At 34.6% G+C, this 19,339-nt stretch overlaps 1 protein-coding gene across 2 annotated transcripts in view; it reads left to right on the top strand.

Moving 5' to 3' along the window:
- Positions 1-19,339, top strand: part of LOC118198247 (estradiol 17-beta-dehydrogenase 2-like) — a 49,242-nt gene that overhangs the window by 1,270 nt on the left and 28,633 nt on the right. The window contains exons 1-2 of one of the 2 annotated variants that reach the window (XM_035369876.2): positions 5,071-5,479; positions 13,548-13,760. In XM_035369876.2, the coding sequence (XP_035225767.1) occupies positions 5,458-5,479; positions 13,548-13,760 (235 nt within the window). In that variant the 5' untranslated portion in view covers positions 5,071-5,457. Of the gene's footprint in view, positions 1-5,070; positions 5,480-13,547; positions 13,761-19,339 lie in introns of those variants that run through there. The other variant, XM_085817673.1, reaches the window with a different exon arrangement.

Here is a 19,339-nt window from a genome sequence, read left to right on the forward strand (position 1 = left end):
TTCCAAATAACTTAATGTTTTTATAAATAAAATATGCTCAAAAGAGAAATGAGCAGTTTTGTATTCCGCTGAAATTTCTTTCATTCTATATTAAGTAAACAAATTTCACTTGGCTAGATTATTCACACGTGAATTTATCTTAATTTCTAACCAAATCATTATTTATAAACCCCCGTATACATAAGAGTTATCATTTTTATTGAAGAACTAAAAGTCGTCTAAAGATTCTATTAATTTAATTTTTTAACGGCTGTTTACAGGGTGTAACCAGATATCTTTCAGTTCCTTAAATATTTAAATATTTTAACATTTTGAAAATTAAACTTAGGTAGTGATGAATATATGGTTTTATTTAGCTATTAATTATTTTCACATTTAAGTAATATTTTGGTATAACATCACTTTAAAAAATTTGAAATTCAGTTTTAAAATTTCTAAAAGAATTTATCTTAGTTTAAGAAGTATAAAATAAATCTAACAAAACTCAGCTTTATCTTTCAGAAGCCTGGTTCTAGGAAAAAAGCCCACAGGAATAATGCTCACAGGTATAAATGCTTACAGGAAAAAAGCCCACACAGAAATACGCCCACATAAAAAAATATTCACATGGAAAAATGCTCACTTAGAAATATACTAACACGGAAAAAAAGCTCACACAGATATATGCTTACATGGAAATAAGCCCACTGATAAATAAAATGCGTAGGAATATCCTTACACTAATCAACCAATAAATTAATCGATTTGAACATCGCACACCTACGTGAAATTTTTAAAGAAAAATAATTTGTTTATTTGAAAAAAATATTGGACAAATGCTCATATTAAACTTTTCAGGGGCGGTATATAAAAGAATGAAAAACTATAGTAAAATTTTGCATGTACTGTAATATTTTATACCACTGCCCCCTGTACGACATTTTATTTTCCTGTAACTGCCAATAGTTTATTTTTGTTTTTTTTTACTCTATTTTTTAATACTTTTGATATGTATCTATAGAAATTTATGTTTGAATGTAGTTATTTAAGTTTGGAGCCAAAGAGTTCTAGAAGACCACAGTTTCCAATCGAAGTGTGGAATCATTATGAAGCAGCCTTCGAAAAATCTCCTAAAACAACAAATTGTTACGAAAGCTTTCATAAGGTACTAAACTCATTATTTAATTATAGCTATTTTAGTATGTGGTTTTTGTTTGATGGACTGAAAAAAGATATAGCCTGTCAACGTTTATTAAAAAGAAAAAAAAAAAAAAAAAGGAAAAAAAAAAAAAAAGAAAATATGAAAACTTACATTTGGTAATCGCGAATCACATAAACTATGATGAAATCGATGATAAAATTGGATATTAACGGATATTAGCTAATACTCAGTAAGTTCGTAGAGACATTAGGTATTTTGAAAGCAGGAGAAATGAGTAAAGCCTTCGTCGGGAATCGAACCACGGACCTCTGGAATAGGCGCTCAGCGTGCAGACCACCACACCTCGAACGCATGCTAGGAAGGCGGAAGAAATACCTTATATACTCTCCCTTTCAAAGGGCGACTGAGGTTTTTAGGGGACCCAGTCGCCAAATTCTGGGTGTGAAGAATCATCATCCACCATCCTTTTAGTTCGGGCGCCACTGTAGAGACATTAGGTATTTTGGAAGCAGGAGATGTGAAAAATGAGCAAAGCCTTCGTCGGAAATTGAGCCACGGACATCTGGAATACGCGCCCAGCGTGCAGACCACCACACCACGAAGGCAGGCTAAGAAGATGGGAGACATACCTTATAAGTTTATGTGAAATATACAAGGTATTTTACGAAATTTAAATAAAATAATTATTTATGTTTTCTTATTCTTCTAAATGTTTATATTATAAAATGTGTAACTTATAGTTACTATTATTTTATTTTTTTAACAATTGAAATTGTAATAATTTTTCGCTGTATATTCTGTTTCATTTTTTCTTCCTTCCTCCTCTGTTTTTTGTTATTCAAAACGGCCCGTTTGTTAATCTTATATAGCAGCTAAATCTACACAAAAGTTACACAGTTTTTGATATATATATATATATATATATACTGTAAATACCAGTAGGTGTACGATGTTCAAATCGATTAATTATTGATTAATTAATGTAAGGATATTTCTATGTGTTTTATTTACCAGTGGGCTTATTTCCATGTGAGCATATATCTATGTGAGCTTTTCTTCGTGTGAGCATGTTTCTAAATGAGCATTTTTCCATGTGAGCTTTTTTTCTATGTGGGCTTTTTTCCTGTGAGCATTATTCTGTGAGCACTTTTCCTGTGGGCATTTTTCCGGTCACCCAGAAGCCTATATATAGCTTTCAGCCTGTATATATAGCTTTCAGCCTGTATATAGCCATATATAGCTAGCCTATATATAACTAAATATAGCTTCTTATAACTGTAAAATTTCATATTTAGTTTACTGAAGTGGATTATGTTAGTCAAGATATTCTGCTGCAGCCATTTCCTTTTTACTCAGTATATTTTATGGATTTACATTTAATATTTCAAATCAAGTTATTACTTATATTAAAATCAATATTTGGCTTTTAATGATAGGCTTAACTTTCAAGTTAGATAGGACTTCGGAGATGCAATTTAGAGGGAAAAAATTTTATTCAGATAAGTACAGTAATTATATTAAATTTTGAATAAAGCACAAAATTGTAGTTGTTTTTGGCTTTACATTCTAAGCAAATGTAATGACGTAATGCTAAAGTAAATTTTTCAGTTATATTAGATAAGCGATTAAATACTTGTGAAAATGTTATCTGCAATTAATGATTCCATAATACAAACATCTTAGAATTTATAGGTTAGATGTAGATACTATATACTAAATATTCTGGGTGTATAACCTTCTTTGTTGATACTCCCTTTCGTGTTTATTTCGTCAACAGTGATGGAGCGACCAATCCACTAGGGCAAATGTTGGGAACCATTTTGCCATGAGAAGCTATATTTAAATTAGGCAGTGATAAAGGAGTATAGTTTTATCACATTAATACATTATATTGAAATATTTCAAAAAACATAAAATAATTAATTAAAATAAAAATGTACAATATAAAATATTTTTTATCCACGTAAGGCTAATAACTTATTATAGCATTAATCTTAAATAAGTATTTAATAAACAAGTACATGTATTTAAATACTGTTTCGAATAAAAATAATAAATTAGAAGTATTTTTCAACAAAGATATCACATTATTTAATTTAGTAGGATTTGTTTAATTTAGTAGGATTTAGTAGTAATTTAGCATTTGTTTCTTGCCTGAAAGTAATTGATTATTTGGAAAAAGTTTCTTAACGCGCGGCCTTAGTAGATCTTCTAAATGAGGATCTGTAATTTGTATTTTTAAACTAGTTTTAATTTTTGTCAAGAGAGAAAATGTTGACTCGCATCAGTAAGCACTTCCAAAGCAGGGAAGTAAATGACGTGATTGCTCTCTTAGACGTGAATATTCAAATACTCAACAGCAGTTTTCCAGATTTCTGTGGGATCCTTTTTAGTGTCAAAAAGAGATTAGATGATACTATCTACCCGCAACTCAAATAACTTCATTTGTAGCTCCGCAGAAGCTTTGGATATATCTGCTAAATGTGGTTCAAATGCCAGTTTCATAGCGGACGTGTACTCGTCAAAATCTGAAAATCTTCCAGTACATTCTTCTATTAAAAATTCCAAGACACCTACATATTAATGGAATGTTTCATTTTTACATTTTTGTTTATTCAGCACTTTTGCTAGATCCGGGAAGTGTGCTGCAGATATACCCGGCAAGAAAGGGAAAAAAAAAAAAAAAGTTATTTTTTTTTGAAGCGCTAGGATCTTTTGCCACGTTTTATAAATATGCTTCGTTGGGCTTTGCAGGCAAATATTTAAATTTTTGTTTTGTCAAAATATGAGACAAAAATGCAGTGTTTCTGCAAAATGTTTCATCTGTTCGATCAAATACTTTTCCCTGTTCTTGATAAAAGTTTAAAATTTGTGGTCGTAAAGTTAAAACTTTTACCAAAACCTGTCCTATTGACAGCCAGCGAACCTTGCAGTATATCAACGTGCGGTATATCAACACTGTACGTATATCTCTGTATCATTGTAAATTTAGTACATTTAGTAAAATCAGCACTGTAAATTTAACATCTGCCGAAATCCAAGATGACGCATTGCATTTACGCGAATATGGATGACAATCGTAATAATTCTGCCCAAAGTGGCTTGCAAAATGGTTATTTTTGTGCAAAGATTTTGCTGATGCGAAATGCTCACGTTATTTAATTCTATTAATTTTTAAATTCTAGTAATCTGTGTAATTAAATATTAATAAATACAAGAGCTAGAAGTACATTCTCCACCTCTGCACTAGGGTATTAGAATATCGGCCGAAAATTCCCAAATTGTCTATAACAAAATTCTGCAATTCAAGCAAAATGCCTTCGCAGTTAACGGGTACCCACGTAGTGTCGCTATACCGGAATAACAGGAGTAGGCGATTTTCGAACATTTAGAATTTCCGGACAGGTAGCAGGTGGTGAACTGTGTAAAACGATGACAGCAATCAAATTGGCACAATTCCTCGGACACAGGGTCTGTAGCTCAAGGTCATTTTTCGAGTTTGTAACAAAATTACTAAAAATTAATGGTTGAAAAGGTTGGATGAGTATAAACAACTAAAAATAAATAAATAAATAAATAAAACCAATAGTTAAAGAACTAAATAAAACAGTTTCATGAAATGAACTAGTCTAATAAGGTGAACTAAATACACAGTGATGTGGTCTTGACATTACTGCTAATAATTAAAAGCAGAAAAGTGTAACAGAAGAAAATACAGTTATAAAACAGAAGAAATCAGTCACTAAGGCGAAGCAGGGATTACATTACAAATTTGCCAGGTAACTGACAGTGAAAATACAATATATTTATAAAGAGACAAAGTGATAAATGAAATAGAAATATGTTGTCTTAAGTGCTGAGATTTTATTGCACTTTAATAAATACAGGATATGTAACTTTAGAAATGTGTATATGCAGCATAAGCCGATTACCTAGGACGGAAGGATACTCATAACTGGCAATACAAAATTGCATTAGCAATAAACTCACAGGTAATGTACAGTGAATGACATGATGCATAAAAGAAGGTGTTGTAAAGAGAGAAGTAGAGGGCGCTGCTTGGCAGTAGCGCAATGCATGTAAGTAGAAACGAAATGTCGTTTGATTAGGCAGTATGATTTCTGTGAAGGTAGTCCGCCTAACAATAGGACAGTTGTAAATATGTAAATATAACGAATAATAAATAGCATTAGAAAAACTGAACCACCGGATGTTTTGTGTTAGCTCTACGGGCCGCCATGGATAAATGCAGGTTCGTCACAATGGTGCATCTTACGGAAAGTTTGGATTTGTTAAAGTGAACTTCACGAGGAAGTATGTGTCCAGACCATGCCCTAGGTAAGAGCATGATTATTATTAAATTTTGAACGTGTTTGATTTGAATTTTGATAATTTGCAGTCTTGGGTACATTTATGTATTAACGCGAAATAATGGCAGAACTAGATAGATCAAAACGAAAGAAAACCGCATTGAGAACGGTAGTATCTAAACTACTAAAGAAAGTCGAGGATAGCTTAGCAAAGAAAGATACAGATGAATTATGCGAAGTGCTTGAATTATTAATAGAAAAGAAAAGTAATTTGAAAGAATTAGACGAGGCAATTCATTCCGTAATTGAGATAGATTCTCTAGAAGCGGATGTAGTTAGTTCTGAGGAATATCAGGAAAAATGTTCTCGAGCTATTAAACGAATTAATCGAATGTTGGAAGAGGATAAAATAAGTATTAAAGATCCTGAACAAAACTTGTTAGACTGCAAAATGTACAAACTACGGTAAAACGTCCAAAACTAGTTTTAGAGAAATATTCAGGTGATCCTGAAAAATTTACGGAGTTTTGGAACAGTTACGAAAGCACTATAGACAAAAACGAAAGTCTTAGTAAGATAGAAAAATTCGCATACTTGAAAACATTACTTACAGGTGCCGCGAGTAATGTAGTATCTTCATTAGAATTAAATGCAAAAAATTACGATGAGAGTATAAAATCTTTAAAAGATAGATTCGGGAAAAAAGAAATAATAATTAGTCAATTCATGAACAAACTGCTAAATTTAGAACCAGTAAGGAATTAAAATAATATTAAAGCTTTACGTAGGTTATATGATGAAATCGAAATTGCAGTTCGGAATTTGGAAGCGCAAGGAGTTACGAAAGGTTCATTTGGTCAGTTATTAATACCTGTGTTGTTAAAAGCTATTCCAGAAGAGTTCGTTCTGGAATTTAATCGAAGGAAAAACCCAAATGAAGAAATTAATGTTTCAGACTTGTTGGACTTCATAAAGCGGGAAATTGAATGTCGTGAAGCGTCGAGTTTATTGACGCGAGATAAAAGAATTACCTTGCCTCCACGTTTCGAACATGCTAAGTCTGATTATAAAAAAATTCACAGAAATGTACCTACGGCTGCCAGTTTCAATGCTGTTGATAATCGTGCATGCATCTTCTGCGAAAAGTCCCATAACTCATTTTCTTGTGATAAAAGCATTAAAGAAAAATTGTGTAAGTTACGTACTGAAAATAGATGCTTTATTTGTTTTCGAAAATATCACATTTGGAAATCGTGTAGGAATAAAACTAACTGCTTAAAATGCGAGTCACTTTGTACGAGTAGTTCAAATCGTAACAAAGCGCGAACGTCTTTAAATCAAAACATAAAGGAATTGTGCGAAAGCTCGCGAGATAATTCAGTAGATGAAACACAAATCTCCCCGAAAGAACACACGCTTTCTGTTGTTCCTTGTGATAAATCATTGAAGAAAAATGTTTTATTGCAAACCTGTTCAGTGTTAGCTCATTATGACGGAAAGTCAGAGTTAACTAATTTAATTTTCGATTGTGGTGCTACACGAAGTTTTGTTCATATTAGTGTAGTTAAGAAATTAAACTTAAAATTTGTTGGAGAAGAAACATTGTCTCTTTATTCTTTCGGAATGAAATACGCAGTACCTAAAACATATAAGGTTGTCGAATTCTGTGTTTCGGATGCGAAGTAAATATCAGCTGTCTCGTCACTGACGCCATAACGGCTGCGCATATGACCACACCGTCAAAACAAACACTAAAAATGATGTATGAGTGCGGATTGCGAATCGCTTGTTTATGTAAAGGAAGCGTTGGAATTCTAATAGGTGTGGATTATTACTGGAAGATGGTAAGGGGGGGGAAGATTCAATTAGGAAAGGAAATTTATGCGATTTCTACTATGTTTGGATGGGTCCCAGTTGGCCTTCAAGATAAAGAGAGCGAACACGGCACTAGTAAACCTTTCTTCTTGCGTAACTGGTTCATTGCGATCGTTATGGACTTTAGATTTGATGGGCCTTACCGATGACTCAGGGATTTCTAACGAGGTGAGAGAAATGATTCACAGCTTTGAAAAGGAAATACGGGTAGAAGGTAATACAGATACTATGTCAGTTTATTATGGAAATCGGAAGCAGGGCAATTAGAAAATAATTTCGGAGTAGCATTAAGACGATTTGAAAGTCTTAAAAATAGACTTATTAGAAATCCTGAGATTTATCAGCAGTATAAATCCGTAATTGAAGAGCAAATGAAGGAGGGTATAGTTGAGAAGTGTTCACAGGAAATAACGGAGGCATCGTATTTTATGCCGCACAGGGAAATAATAAAACCTAAGGAAACCACAAGTTGTAGGATTGTTTACGACGCGAGCTCTTCCTTAAATGATTTTTTAGACATTGGACCTAGTTTGATCCCCGTGGTTTTGGACATACATTTAAAATTTCGGAAATATGAAATTGCTTTCTGCGGAGATTTAGCTAAGGCCTTTTTAATGATAGGAATCTTAGAAAAGGATAGGGAATATTTAAAATTTCTTTGGTTCGGGAATAGTGAGGAAAAATATAAAGTTTTAAGGTTTAAACGTCTTCCATTCGGACTTTGCTGTAGTCCAGCAATTTTAGCGATGACGATAAAATTCCACATTAAAAAATATAAAAGCACAAATCCAGAAAGTTATGAAATGTTAGATTCCTCGTTATATGTAGACGATTTATACTACGGTGCAGACACTATTGAAGATGTATGTCGATTATCCTCAGACGCGGTTAAGATTTTTAAAGACGCTGAGATGAATTTGAGAAAATTAAGGTCAAATTCCGAGGAACTTAATTCCTGGTGGATTGGAAAAGGTTATAACATAGAACCAGCTAAAGAGTCAAAATTTTTGGGCATGATCTGGAACTCTGAAGCAGATAAGATCAAGTTGAATTGCGAATTTTTAGGAAGTTTATCCCATGACAGTGCTGAGGCCACAAAAAGGACTATTCTCCAAAGGGTGGCCAAAGTTTACAACCCAATTGGTGTATTTGAAACCTTTGTGATGAAAATGAAAATTCTGTTACAAAAAATTTGGACATTAGGTGTGGACTGGGATGATACCCTTCCATTAGAAACAATTAAGGACTGGAGTCGCTGGCAAGCTAAATTAAAGGTGTTGGAGGATTTTTCTCTTCCGAGAAAATATTTTGGTAGTAGTGAAAAATCTAATGTTAGTCTTCATGTATTTGCTGACGCTAGCCCTAAAGCGTACGGCGCAGTAGCATACTTTAGATACCTTGATTCAGAAAACATTATTTGCACCAGTTTCATTACCGCAAAGGGTCGCGTAGCTCCACTCAAGACTATGACTTTACCTCGTTTGGAGTTGATGGCTGCTTTAGTAGCCGCAAAATTGTCTATGTATTTGACAAAGCTGTTTCCTGAACTGTGTCATCAAAAGTTTCTTTGGAGTGATAGCCAAATAACTATCTACTGGATAAAGGGATGTGCAAGAAACTGGAAACCCTTTGTATCAAACAGAGTTTCGGAGATTCAGTCACACACGGATCCTAAATGCTGGTTTCACTGCAGTGGGAGTCAAAACCCTGCTGACCTTTTATCTCGAGGATAAAATGCCTTTAATCTTGTGAGAAGTTCCCTTCGGTTACAGGGACCTAGCTGGCTGTCTCAACCTGAAAGTGTTTGGCCAGTAAATAAACAGACCAATATCGACGAGGAGAGCGTTCAGAACGAAGCAAGGGTGCAAACATCTCTTCATGTTTCTGTTCAAGACGTAGAATCTTCGGCATTACTACAGTTAACGCGATTCAGCAGGCTGCTGAAGGTGTATCGAATTACGGCTTATGTTATGCGGTTTGCCAACAATATAAAACGAAATTCAGTGAAGGTCCATTAAGCTCTGTTGAGATTTTGCGAGCTGAGCTCTATTGGATAAAAGTTACACAGCGAAAATACTTTGCGAAAGAGATTCTAGATCTATCAAGTGGAAAATGCTTAGAAAAGACATCGTCGATTTATTCACTTAACCCATAATTGGATACCCATGATCTTCTGCGTTTAAAGGGCAGACTTCAATTCTCAGAGTTTTCTTTCGAAGAAAAACACCCATGGCTGTTACCTTATAAGGATAGATACAGTGAACTAGTAATTTTTCAGTCTCATAACAAATTGTTTCATGCTGGAGTCGAAGCTACCTTGGCCGATATTAGAGAAAAGTTTTGGATTATAAAAGGACGCCAATTCGTCAAGTCCACGTTAAGTAAGTGCTTTTTGTGTAAACGATACAAGGTGCGTGCCGGTACACAGGAAACCGCTCCTTTACCACCCGATCGTGTTCTTCAATTATCTCCATTTTCTGTAACAGGGCTGGATTATGCTGGTCCCTTTTTTATAAGGGACAGCAAGAATAAACATTATCTGCTTTTGTTTACATGTACTACAACTCGAGCTTTACATCTAGAACTTGTCCCTTCTATGAGCGTGGAGAATTTCATGCTTGCGTTTCGCAGGTTTATTTCTCGTCGTGGATTGTGCTCAACGATATATTCGGACAATGCCAAGACATTCAAATGTGCTGATCTCGAGTTGCGAAAAATTTGGAAGTGTATTCAACATCCATCTGTACAAAATTTGTTTTCTTCCCACGGTATAACATGGAAGTTTATTGTGGAAAAAGGAGCATGGTGGGGAGGGTTCTGGGAAAGGCATTTTAAAACGATTAAAACTTGTTTAAGGAAAATAGTTGGACGTTCTAGTCTCTGTTTGAATGAGCTAGAAACAGTCTTCATAGAAATCGAAGCCATAATTAATTCAAGACCCATAACGTATGTGTACAATGACCCTTCAGAACCCTCACCGCTAACTCCTGCTCATTTTTTGATTGGTAAACGTTTACTTTCTCTTCCAGTTACAAGAGTGTGCAAAGAAGACTTGATTGGGTCTAGACATTCCTTGATCAAAAGGTATAAACATCAACAAACCTTGTTAAACCACTTTTGGAATAGGTGGAGGAAGGATTACTTGCTTTCTTTAAGATCTGTGAATTTATGTCCACCTACTAAAGTGTCTGGTCAGTTTAATGTTAATGACGTAGTCCTTGTATATGACGACCGTTTACCTAGGAATTTGTGGACGCTAGGTAAGATAATAGAAACTTATCCTGGCAGAGATGGTCAGGTTCGCTCTTGTCTAAGAAAAACTCAAACAGGTAATCTGAAGAGACCAGTACAATTGCTGTACAACCTTGAAGTGCATAATTAGTAGTAAAGAGTTACAGTGTAATAATCTGATTTATTGTTTGCACATTTGTCATCTTCTGAATATCTTTATTGATTGTTGCTAAATGTAGTTTAGTTTATATAATTATTGGCAATTTTGATTTAGTATAATGTTTTTTATTTAGTAATTACTTTATAAGTTGATTTAATGTTTTTAAACATTACTTAATTGTTATTTGCAATTTGATGTAGTTTATAGAGTATTCAAATGTTGTGTTTGATTTAGAAATTATGGTTTATTCGGTTTGTGTGAACTTAAAGAGTTCACAGGTGAGGAGTGTTGTAAAGAGAGAAGTAGAGGGCGCTGCTTGGCAGTAGCGCAATGCATGTAAGTAGAAACGAAATGTCGTTTGATTAGGCAATATGATTTCTGTGAAGGTAGTCCGCCTAACAATAGGACAGTTGTAAATATGTAAATATAACGAATAATAAATAGCATTAGAAAAACTGAACCACCGGATGTTTTGTGTTAGCTCTACGGGCCGCCATGGATAAATGCAGGTTCGTCACAGAAGGTAAATAAAATGCATTAACACACACTACATTAAAAATTGGCAGAATAAATCATATTAAATAATGCAAAATAATTTTACAAAGTGAACAGGTATTTCACAGTAAATGGAGTTACTATTAATGAATTGGCAATAAGTCATAGTTAAGACTGCAGATATAAGAGAGTGGAAAAATCATGAAAGTGGTACTACCAGTTATACTGTTTGCAAGAAGTCTTTTAATCCAAAATGTTGGCTATGGAATTGGCTGCACATCCACATTTTCATATGCGTTTAAGAGCAAGAAGATTCATAAAGGTACTATCTACCCATTCTCTTAAATTTACATCTGCAGATTTGCAGAGATGGTAGTTAGCGGTATTTGCGCAACTGAAGAGATAGTGGTCGAGATCTCGGACCATTTCACAAGCATACTGGTCTTCATCGCGAAGACTGAAACGTTGCAGGGGGCTCATAAATTGGCCATGAAGAGTTAAAACTTTGAAAAGAGCGATGAACCAATGGTTAGCTATTTTCCGATTTTAGGGAAGAATTTATGCCCCCTTCATCTTGTTGTTTCAGCATCTCAGTGTTCCTACTCTTTGACAAGATTTTTACTGAGTATGGCCTTTAACTCCGAGCCCTAGAAGTGGCACATTTAATGTGTTTCATGAAACTCGTCGGCTGCTCGTTTTGAGTTCATATCATCATTTTGATGTCTAGTGATTCCAATATGAGCTCGAACTACCTCAGTTTCGGCCTAAGGTGGGCTGGCAAGGCAATTATTTATTTCTAGAACTTCCTCAAAAGAGCATTTCTACGGTTACAGTCGAAAATATCGCAGCATAAACATGGCGGAAGAAAACGTAGCGGAGTAAATAACGCAAGGCGAAAACGTCGTGGTATAAAATATCATGGTCGAAAATAAAGCCGTTCAAAAACTTCCCAGTTTAAAAACATCGTCGTCGAAAATATCGTGGTAAAAAATAAAGTACCTACAAATCATGGCATGACGATAACATCTCACACATGCGTTTTCCAAATCGCATATATATCAAGTAACTGACTTCCTACATAACTAACAAATCAACATCCATAAAATTGACTGCACGTTATACGTGAAAATGTTAACGACACTTTAAGAATAAACGTAAACAAAGCAGTATATAATTCTCACTAAAACAATATCAGATAAACAAATGTGAAAGAAAATAATATTAACTAAGAAATTTTTACAGAGGTAACTTCATGCAGTTATTTATCTTCCTTTTTCTAAGCATTTTAGACTGTATTTTGCATATAAAATTATCAGTTAAACTTTATAAAAAAAAGGTTAAGTTATTAATGACGTTTGTTATTTAACTACATAAATTTAAAATTTAGTCAAGTTGCATTATTTTCTACCCATTTTCAATTTTTAAATGTAATTTTTTAAAGTTTCCTTCTTATTTTTTTCAGTAAAAAATTATTAGTTCGTTCTAAAATATGAAATATAGAAAAAAGAATCCCTCTTTTCTTCTTGCGCTCTAAAATCTTTATACGAACATGAATTTACAACTTTCAAAACCTGAAAACGCATGTGTGCATGTCATCGTCATGCGATAATTTGTAGGTACTTTATTTTTTACCACGATATTATTGACGATGATGTTTTTAAACTGCGAAGTTCTTGAATCGCTTTATTTTCAATCACGATATTTTGTAGCATGATACATTTCTTTTTGCTTTTTGTTCTCCCACGATGTTTTGTTCCACGAAGGTTTCGCCTTGCGTTGTTATAATACACCACGTTTAGTTCAGTGCCACTTAGAATCATTTAGAATTATTTTTTAGGACTTAGAAACATGAAGAATCACTGCTGACCTCCCCGGAAGCCGAAATTCGGACCATACGATACTACCCAAACGTGTGTTTCCAATTATACAACAAAGGTAAATGGTAAAAAGCAGAAAATTCATAATTCCTACGTCATTTTAATTCTCACTGGCGCATTAAAAAGTGATAAATTTTCATTACGATTTTCCACCTAAAATTAACATAGTGATTAACATGATAGACAATAAAACATAATTAAAACATTGACAATAAGCCATGTTTAAAACATTGACAATAACACATAGTTAAAAATGCGTATTTAAAAGAATGGGAAAGAACATGAAGGGGGAACTGCCAATTATACTATTTGCAAGAAATCATTTAATCAAAAATTATTGGAAATAGAAATGACTACCATACGCTTTTTGTTATGCATTTAAGAGCATATATTGTACTGCTTTGGTTATAACGTATAATTACTACACCTTTGCTTACAAACGCAAACTTTGATTTCAGGATGTGATAGCGGTTTTGGTCACTATTTAGCTAAACGACTAGATTCAAGAGGATTTCTTGTGTTCGCCTGTTGTCTGTTTCCGATGGGAGAAGGTGCTATAGAACTGCAGAACAGCTGTTCCAAAAGGCTGCACGTGTTGGAACTTGATGTCACGAATGATGACAGCGTAAAAAAGGCTCTGATGTATGTCAAGGAAAACTTAAATACTTCTGGTAGTAATTGATCTCTTTTTATAAAATTAATTAAATTATAATTTATTGTTAAATCTAATTAAATTAATACCTTCATTTAATTTATTATAATTGATATTCGGACTGAAAATAAATGTATAACAGTTTGATTACTTGACTGATATACTTGGTGAAACTAGATATTTTATTTCTGTTTTGTATAGGAAAACAAAAATGTTGTTATATACATAATCTGTGTAACATAGTCTACAATAGTGACGCCTAGTAAAGTCAAAGAATTAAGAGAATTGTAGGATGCCCGAAAAGTTCTTTAATATTTAAAAATCTGCGTTATAAAATTCGAAGAAATGAAAAAGATTTACATAAATGAATCAAAAGAAGTTGGACATATTTTAGAAGACGAGTATGCAGTTCAAAATTTCCCTGATAGAGCGTGCTTCGCAACATCGACAGTAAAAGTTTTAGTTACAGTAGTATTGAAAACGAGTCATTGTCATGCGAATCTTATTGCATATCAAAACATTTGATGTGGGCAGCACATGAACTCTCGCCGGTGTCCGCCGATAACATCGCGGCAAAAACATTGCGGACAAAAACGTCGCGGAGAAAACAACGCAAAGCGAAAACGTCGTGCTACAAAATACCGTAGGAGAACAAACACATCGCAAAGAGAAAACATCGCAGTTCTAAAACATCGTGGTACAGAACATCGTCGTCGAAAATAAAGCGGTTTAAAAACTTCGCAGTTTAAACATCGTCGTCGAAAATATCGTGGTAAAAAATAAAGTATCTACAAATCATCGCATGACGATAACATCGCAGACTTGCTTTTTTCAGACTTTAATAACTGTAAATGGATATTCCCATAATGATTTGTGAGCGCAAGATGTAAAGAAGGATAATTTTTACTTTCATATTTTTTATTAAATATTAAATTTTTGCTGAGAAAATAAGAAAACTTAAGCATAGAAAATTAATGCAACTTATAGCACTTAATAGAATTTTAAATCGACATAGTTAACTAACAAAGACCATTAATAAATAATTTTTTATAAAGATTTTACAGGTAATTTTTCATAAAAAGTATAATCTATTAAGTTGCATTTAATTTTCTATGCTTAAGTTTCCTTCTTATTTTTTCAGCAAAAATTTATTAGTTAATAAAAAAAATGTGAAAGTAAAAATTATCCTTCCTTACATCACTTGCGCTCACAAATCATTATGGGAATATCCATTTACAGTTATTAAAGCCTGAAAAAAGCATGTCTGCGATGTTACCGTCATGCGATGATTTGTAGATACTTTATTTTTTACCACGATATTTTCGACGGCGATGTTTTTAAACTGCGAAGTTTTTGAACCGCTTTATTTTCGACGACGATGTTTTGTACCACGATGTTTTAGAAATGCGATGTTTTCTCTTTGCGATGTTTTCTCCCACGATGTTTTGTAGCATGCCGTTTTCTCCGCGACGTTTTCATCCGCGATGTTTTTGCCGCGATGTTTTCGGCTGTAACCACTCTCGCCAGCTCCATGTTAAGATATGAAATAACAACGGACTTTAAGCAAATAATCACATACGGTTGATAGATTGTAAATAAAATGCGATATATTTATAAACTTTATGGTTGTCTTAATTATAAATACTACTCATGTTTTAGCTGCCCTGACGGTATAGTGGTTAGGGGTGCCTACTGCGGTACCCAAGGGTCCGGGTTCGAATAACGAAAAAAGCACGGATGTTTGTAAATGTATGGTGCCTTCGCGATACATAGCGATAACATTTGGTGGTATGGGGATATTTGTAGTATGGTGTGGCCCCAACTTGTCAGCAACTGTGGTAGTGACTGCTATGAACTGAAAATTTACACAAACACGTAAGAAGGGTTTAAAGCCCTTTTTATTCCACTTTAAAAATAACAGCTGCGTCCACTTGACGCTCAAAAACTACGCCGACCCGGCGGTTTAACAGAAACAGAATGTACAACTGAAAAAATAATGGCTGGATGAATAAATGGCTAGATCACTATCCACGAGGCTCTGAAATCTTAACTAACCTAACCGCGTTCTAAAATACAGCTGAGATTCAGCGAGCTTACTGATTAAGCAGTTGAAGGATTCAGCAAAACTGCCGAGATAGGCACACAGGCCGAAACGCGCGGTTCTTAAATTTCTACCTAGCAACCTTCACGTTCGCGATTCAAGAAGCACACTTACAAACTCGTTTCCCTTCTATTTAACTCAACTTGCTTCTGCTAAATTTGAATATACTGCGCGCTCTACTACAATTTACATACTCTAGCATTGGCAATTCTAGGGGAAAGTAAAGGCTTGACAGGAAAGATAGCTTGAACTTAAAATAAATGTTAGTTAAAATAAATATAAACCCTACTACGTAAATATATGGCGAGTTGAAATTCCTCTCGAGAGGTTGATGGTAGGAAAAGAGGGGTGGAACACCCTCGGACCCGTCCCCACAAGGAAGCTCTCTATCAAAATTGGGACGGAGCTAAGCGAAGTCATACTATCACCTGTAATGGGGCTGAAGACTCTTGCCAATGATAGGCGCGACAGTGGCTAAAGACGCTGACTGCCGTACTGAAGGGGCCGAGTTCGAATGCCGCAGAGGGCATGGATGTTTGTAAATGTAAATTGTCTGTGCGGCATTGGGGTCACTCTAAATAAGCGGCGAGTCGGAGGACCTCTTGAGAGGATAGACGTAGGGGAAGAGGGTAGGAAGACTCTCGGACCTGTTCCCTCCTGGGCACTCTCTATCAAAATTGGGGGCAGAACTGAGCAAAGTCTTACTATCACCTGTCTGGTGCTCAGGCCTCTTGCCAACGGCAGACGCAGTCTTGCTCTCCTTGCCACGATAAAATTCGTGGGCGTGTTCTGATATTACTGTCCAACAAGTGAGATAATTCGCAACAACAGAAAAATTATTAATGAAGAAGTTAGTTAAGTTAGAAGATCCACTAAATCCGCTGCACATAACTCAGGACGTGGCACAGTGACTTTCTTTATGGATGTAACCCTGGATTTTCTGGCAATCATCTTTATCTTCATTTCTCCTTTGGCACTGACTGATTTGGCATATATTACTGCCCCATAAGCCAAATCAGAGCTGTCGGCGAATCCGTGCAACTCAATTGTTATCTTCTATTATGATGCATCTCTCAGTCTTCATGCTATTTATTGTGTATAAAGACTTTATAAATCTTTGCCACTCCTTTTGAGTTTCTTCTAGTAAAACGTCATTCCAGTCTATCTTCAGTAGTCATAACGTTTGCCTAAATATCTTTGCTTTTGATATGATAGGACCTAGTAAACCCAATGGGTCAAATAAATGCACTATCGTTGACAATACAGTTCCCTATTGTGCACAATTACATCCTCAGGTTTCACTTTAAGTGAAAAATAATCTTCCTTAGTATTCCTAATGTTTTGGTCTCGTCAGGTTTTAAAAATGTGTAATTTGAAATTGTTAAGCGCAGTATTATTGCTACAAAACTTAGAAAGACTCATGCCTCTTTTTTGTAAAATTTCATTTAATTGATACGTTACTTCTTAAGCCTCCTTTAATGACTCAGTTACTGCTAAAATGTCATCCATGTAGATATCTGGCATTATTTTAGGAACAGCTAATGAAAATTGCCTGTGTCATTTCTATATCCATAGTTCTATTTGGGAGAGCTTTCGATTTCTATATTCGATTCAAATCACTACTTCAATTAAATCTTAATGACTTTTATTTACACACATCTTTTATATTACAATATATACATAATTCGAGATTAATTTCAAATCAAAAGATGGGGATTATACCCCCTTCGTGTCAAATTCTATCAAGAGAAACAGAGTGAGCGACCGCTCTCTTCCAAGTTCGTTTTTCGACTCCCCGTTGCCAATGGCTCAAGAGAAACTTTCGCTCATTTCGCGTTCGAGTTGTAACATTTCTCCCACCTTTTGATTTTTGACAAAGTATGAAAAAATCAAAACAATTGTAAAATGAAAATTGAAATACGAATATAAGATGAGTAATTAATCTTACCAAAATCAACAATTTTATCTAGGCGTAACAAATATCTTGAATATTTTAAACTTACTTTATTCTTCAAACTTTAAAGAACAGGCAAAAAATTCTTTTCTGAAAATACTAGTAAAGAGATAAATTCACTAAAATGGAAAATCAAATTGTATACAAAATTTAAATTCAAAGAAAGAAATAAAGAAAAAAATATTAGTGGTACGAAAACAAAATTAAACTAATTAAGTTCTTTGGTTTCACAATTTTTCTGCCATATCTACTAAACTGAATGTTTTTATCCGAATTTTCAAGTTCACAGTTTTTGGTATCAATTACTAAATCATTCATTTTACCAGTATTTCTAGGAGATGTGGATGATTCAGTAGTTTTAAGCTCGAAGATAGATTCTTTATTGTCTATCTCCATTGGAAATACTCTTTGAACTGGTCTTAACAGTAGATGTTTTTACTTTCACCACTCTGATGTTGTTGTCTTTTCCTGGGTATACTTAGATCACACGACCCATAGGCCAGTCTGTTCTTTTCCTTTTATCGTCCTCTAAAAACACTAAATCACCTTTCTTGATGGTTCGCGAAGGTCCAGTCTTTGGTCGATGTACTAACATACCAAGATATTCATCTTTAAAACTTTTACGAAATTCCACACGTAACTTTTGGTGGTATCGCCATCTTTTCGATAAGTTGATTTTATCCAAACTGTCCAGATCCGGAACACCTTCAGTTCGCCCATCCTGAATAAACATAGATGGAGTGAGTGCACATAAATCGGTGGAATCTTCTGACTCGTATGTTAATGGTCTGGAGTTGATATTTGCTTCTGCATCACATAGGATAGTTAACATTTCTTTATATGAAAGTAATGCTTTTCCGAGGACTCTTCTCAATAATTTCTTGATCATCTGAACCAGTCTCTCCCACCAGCCGCCCCACCATGCTGCGGTTGGTGGATTTAACTTCCACTGAATTTTCATTATCGAAGAACTTCTGATAATTTGGTTCCAGTCAACAGATCGGAGCAAATTCTTTGCCCCTACAAAATTTGTGCCATTATCGCTGTATACTACTCTAGGAAGTCTTCTTCGTGCTATGAATCTTCTAAATCCGAGAAAAAATCCATTAGTCGATAAGCTTTCAATTAATTCTAAATGAACCGCACGATAAACTCCACAAGTAAAAAGCAAGATCCAAGCTTTTCTATTTTCTTTTAAATAAAGCGGTTCTGCTACATCAACACCTGTCACCTCAAATGCATAAGCATCTCTGACTCGATCTTCTGGGAGAGGACAAGGCACTGTATCAAGAGCTTTCGCCGAGTGTCTCTTGCATCGAACGCACTTCGATATGACTCCTTGTACTGTTTTTCTTCCTTTTATTATCCAAAATTTCTGACGAATATTAGTCAAAAGAACTTGAGTACCAGCATGTAAAAGTTGTAAATAGTAGTCTTGTATCATTCATTCTACTAATTCATGTTTGGATGGAAGTACAATGGGGCACCGGAAGTTTTCATCATCATGTCTTCTCAAAATCTTCATTTTCAATCTTATAATCCC

Source organism: Stegodyphus dumicola, chromosome 5 (genome assembly GCF_044657685.1).
Source record: "Stegodyphus dumicola isolate Sdum_Otavi_A_Nest chromosome 5, ASM4465768v1".
Lineage (NCBI taxonomy): Eukaryota > Metazoa > Arthropoda > Arachnida > Araneae > Eresidae > Stegodyphus > Stegodyphus dumicola.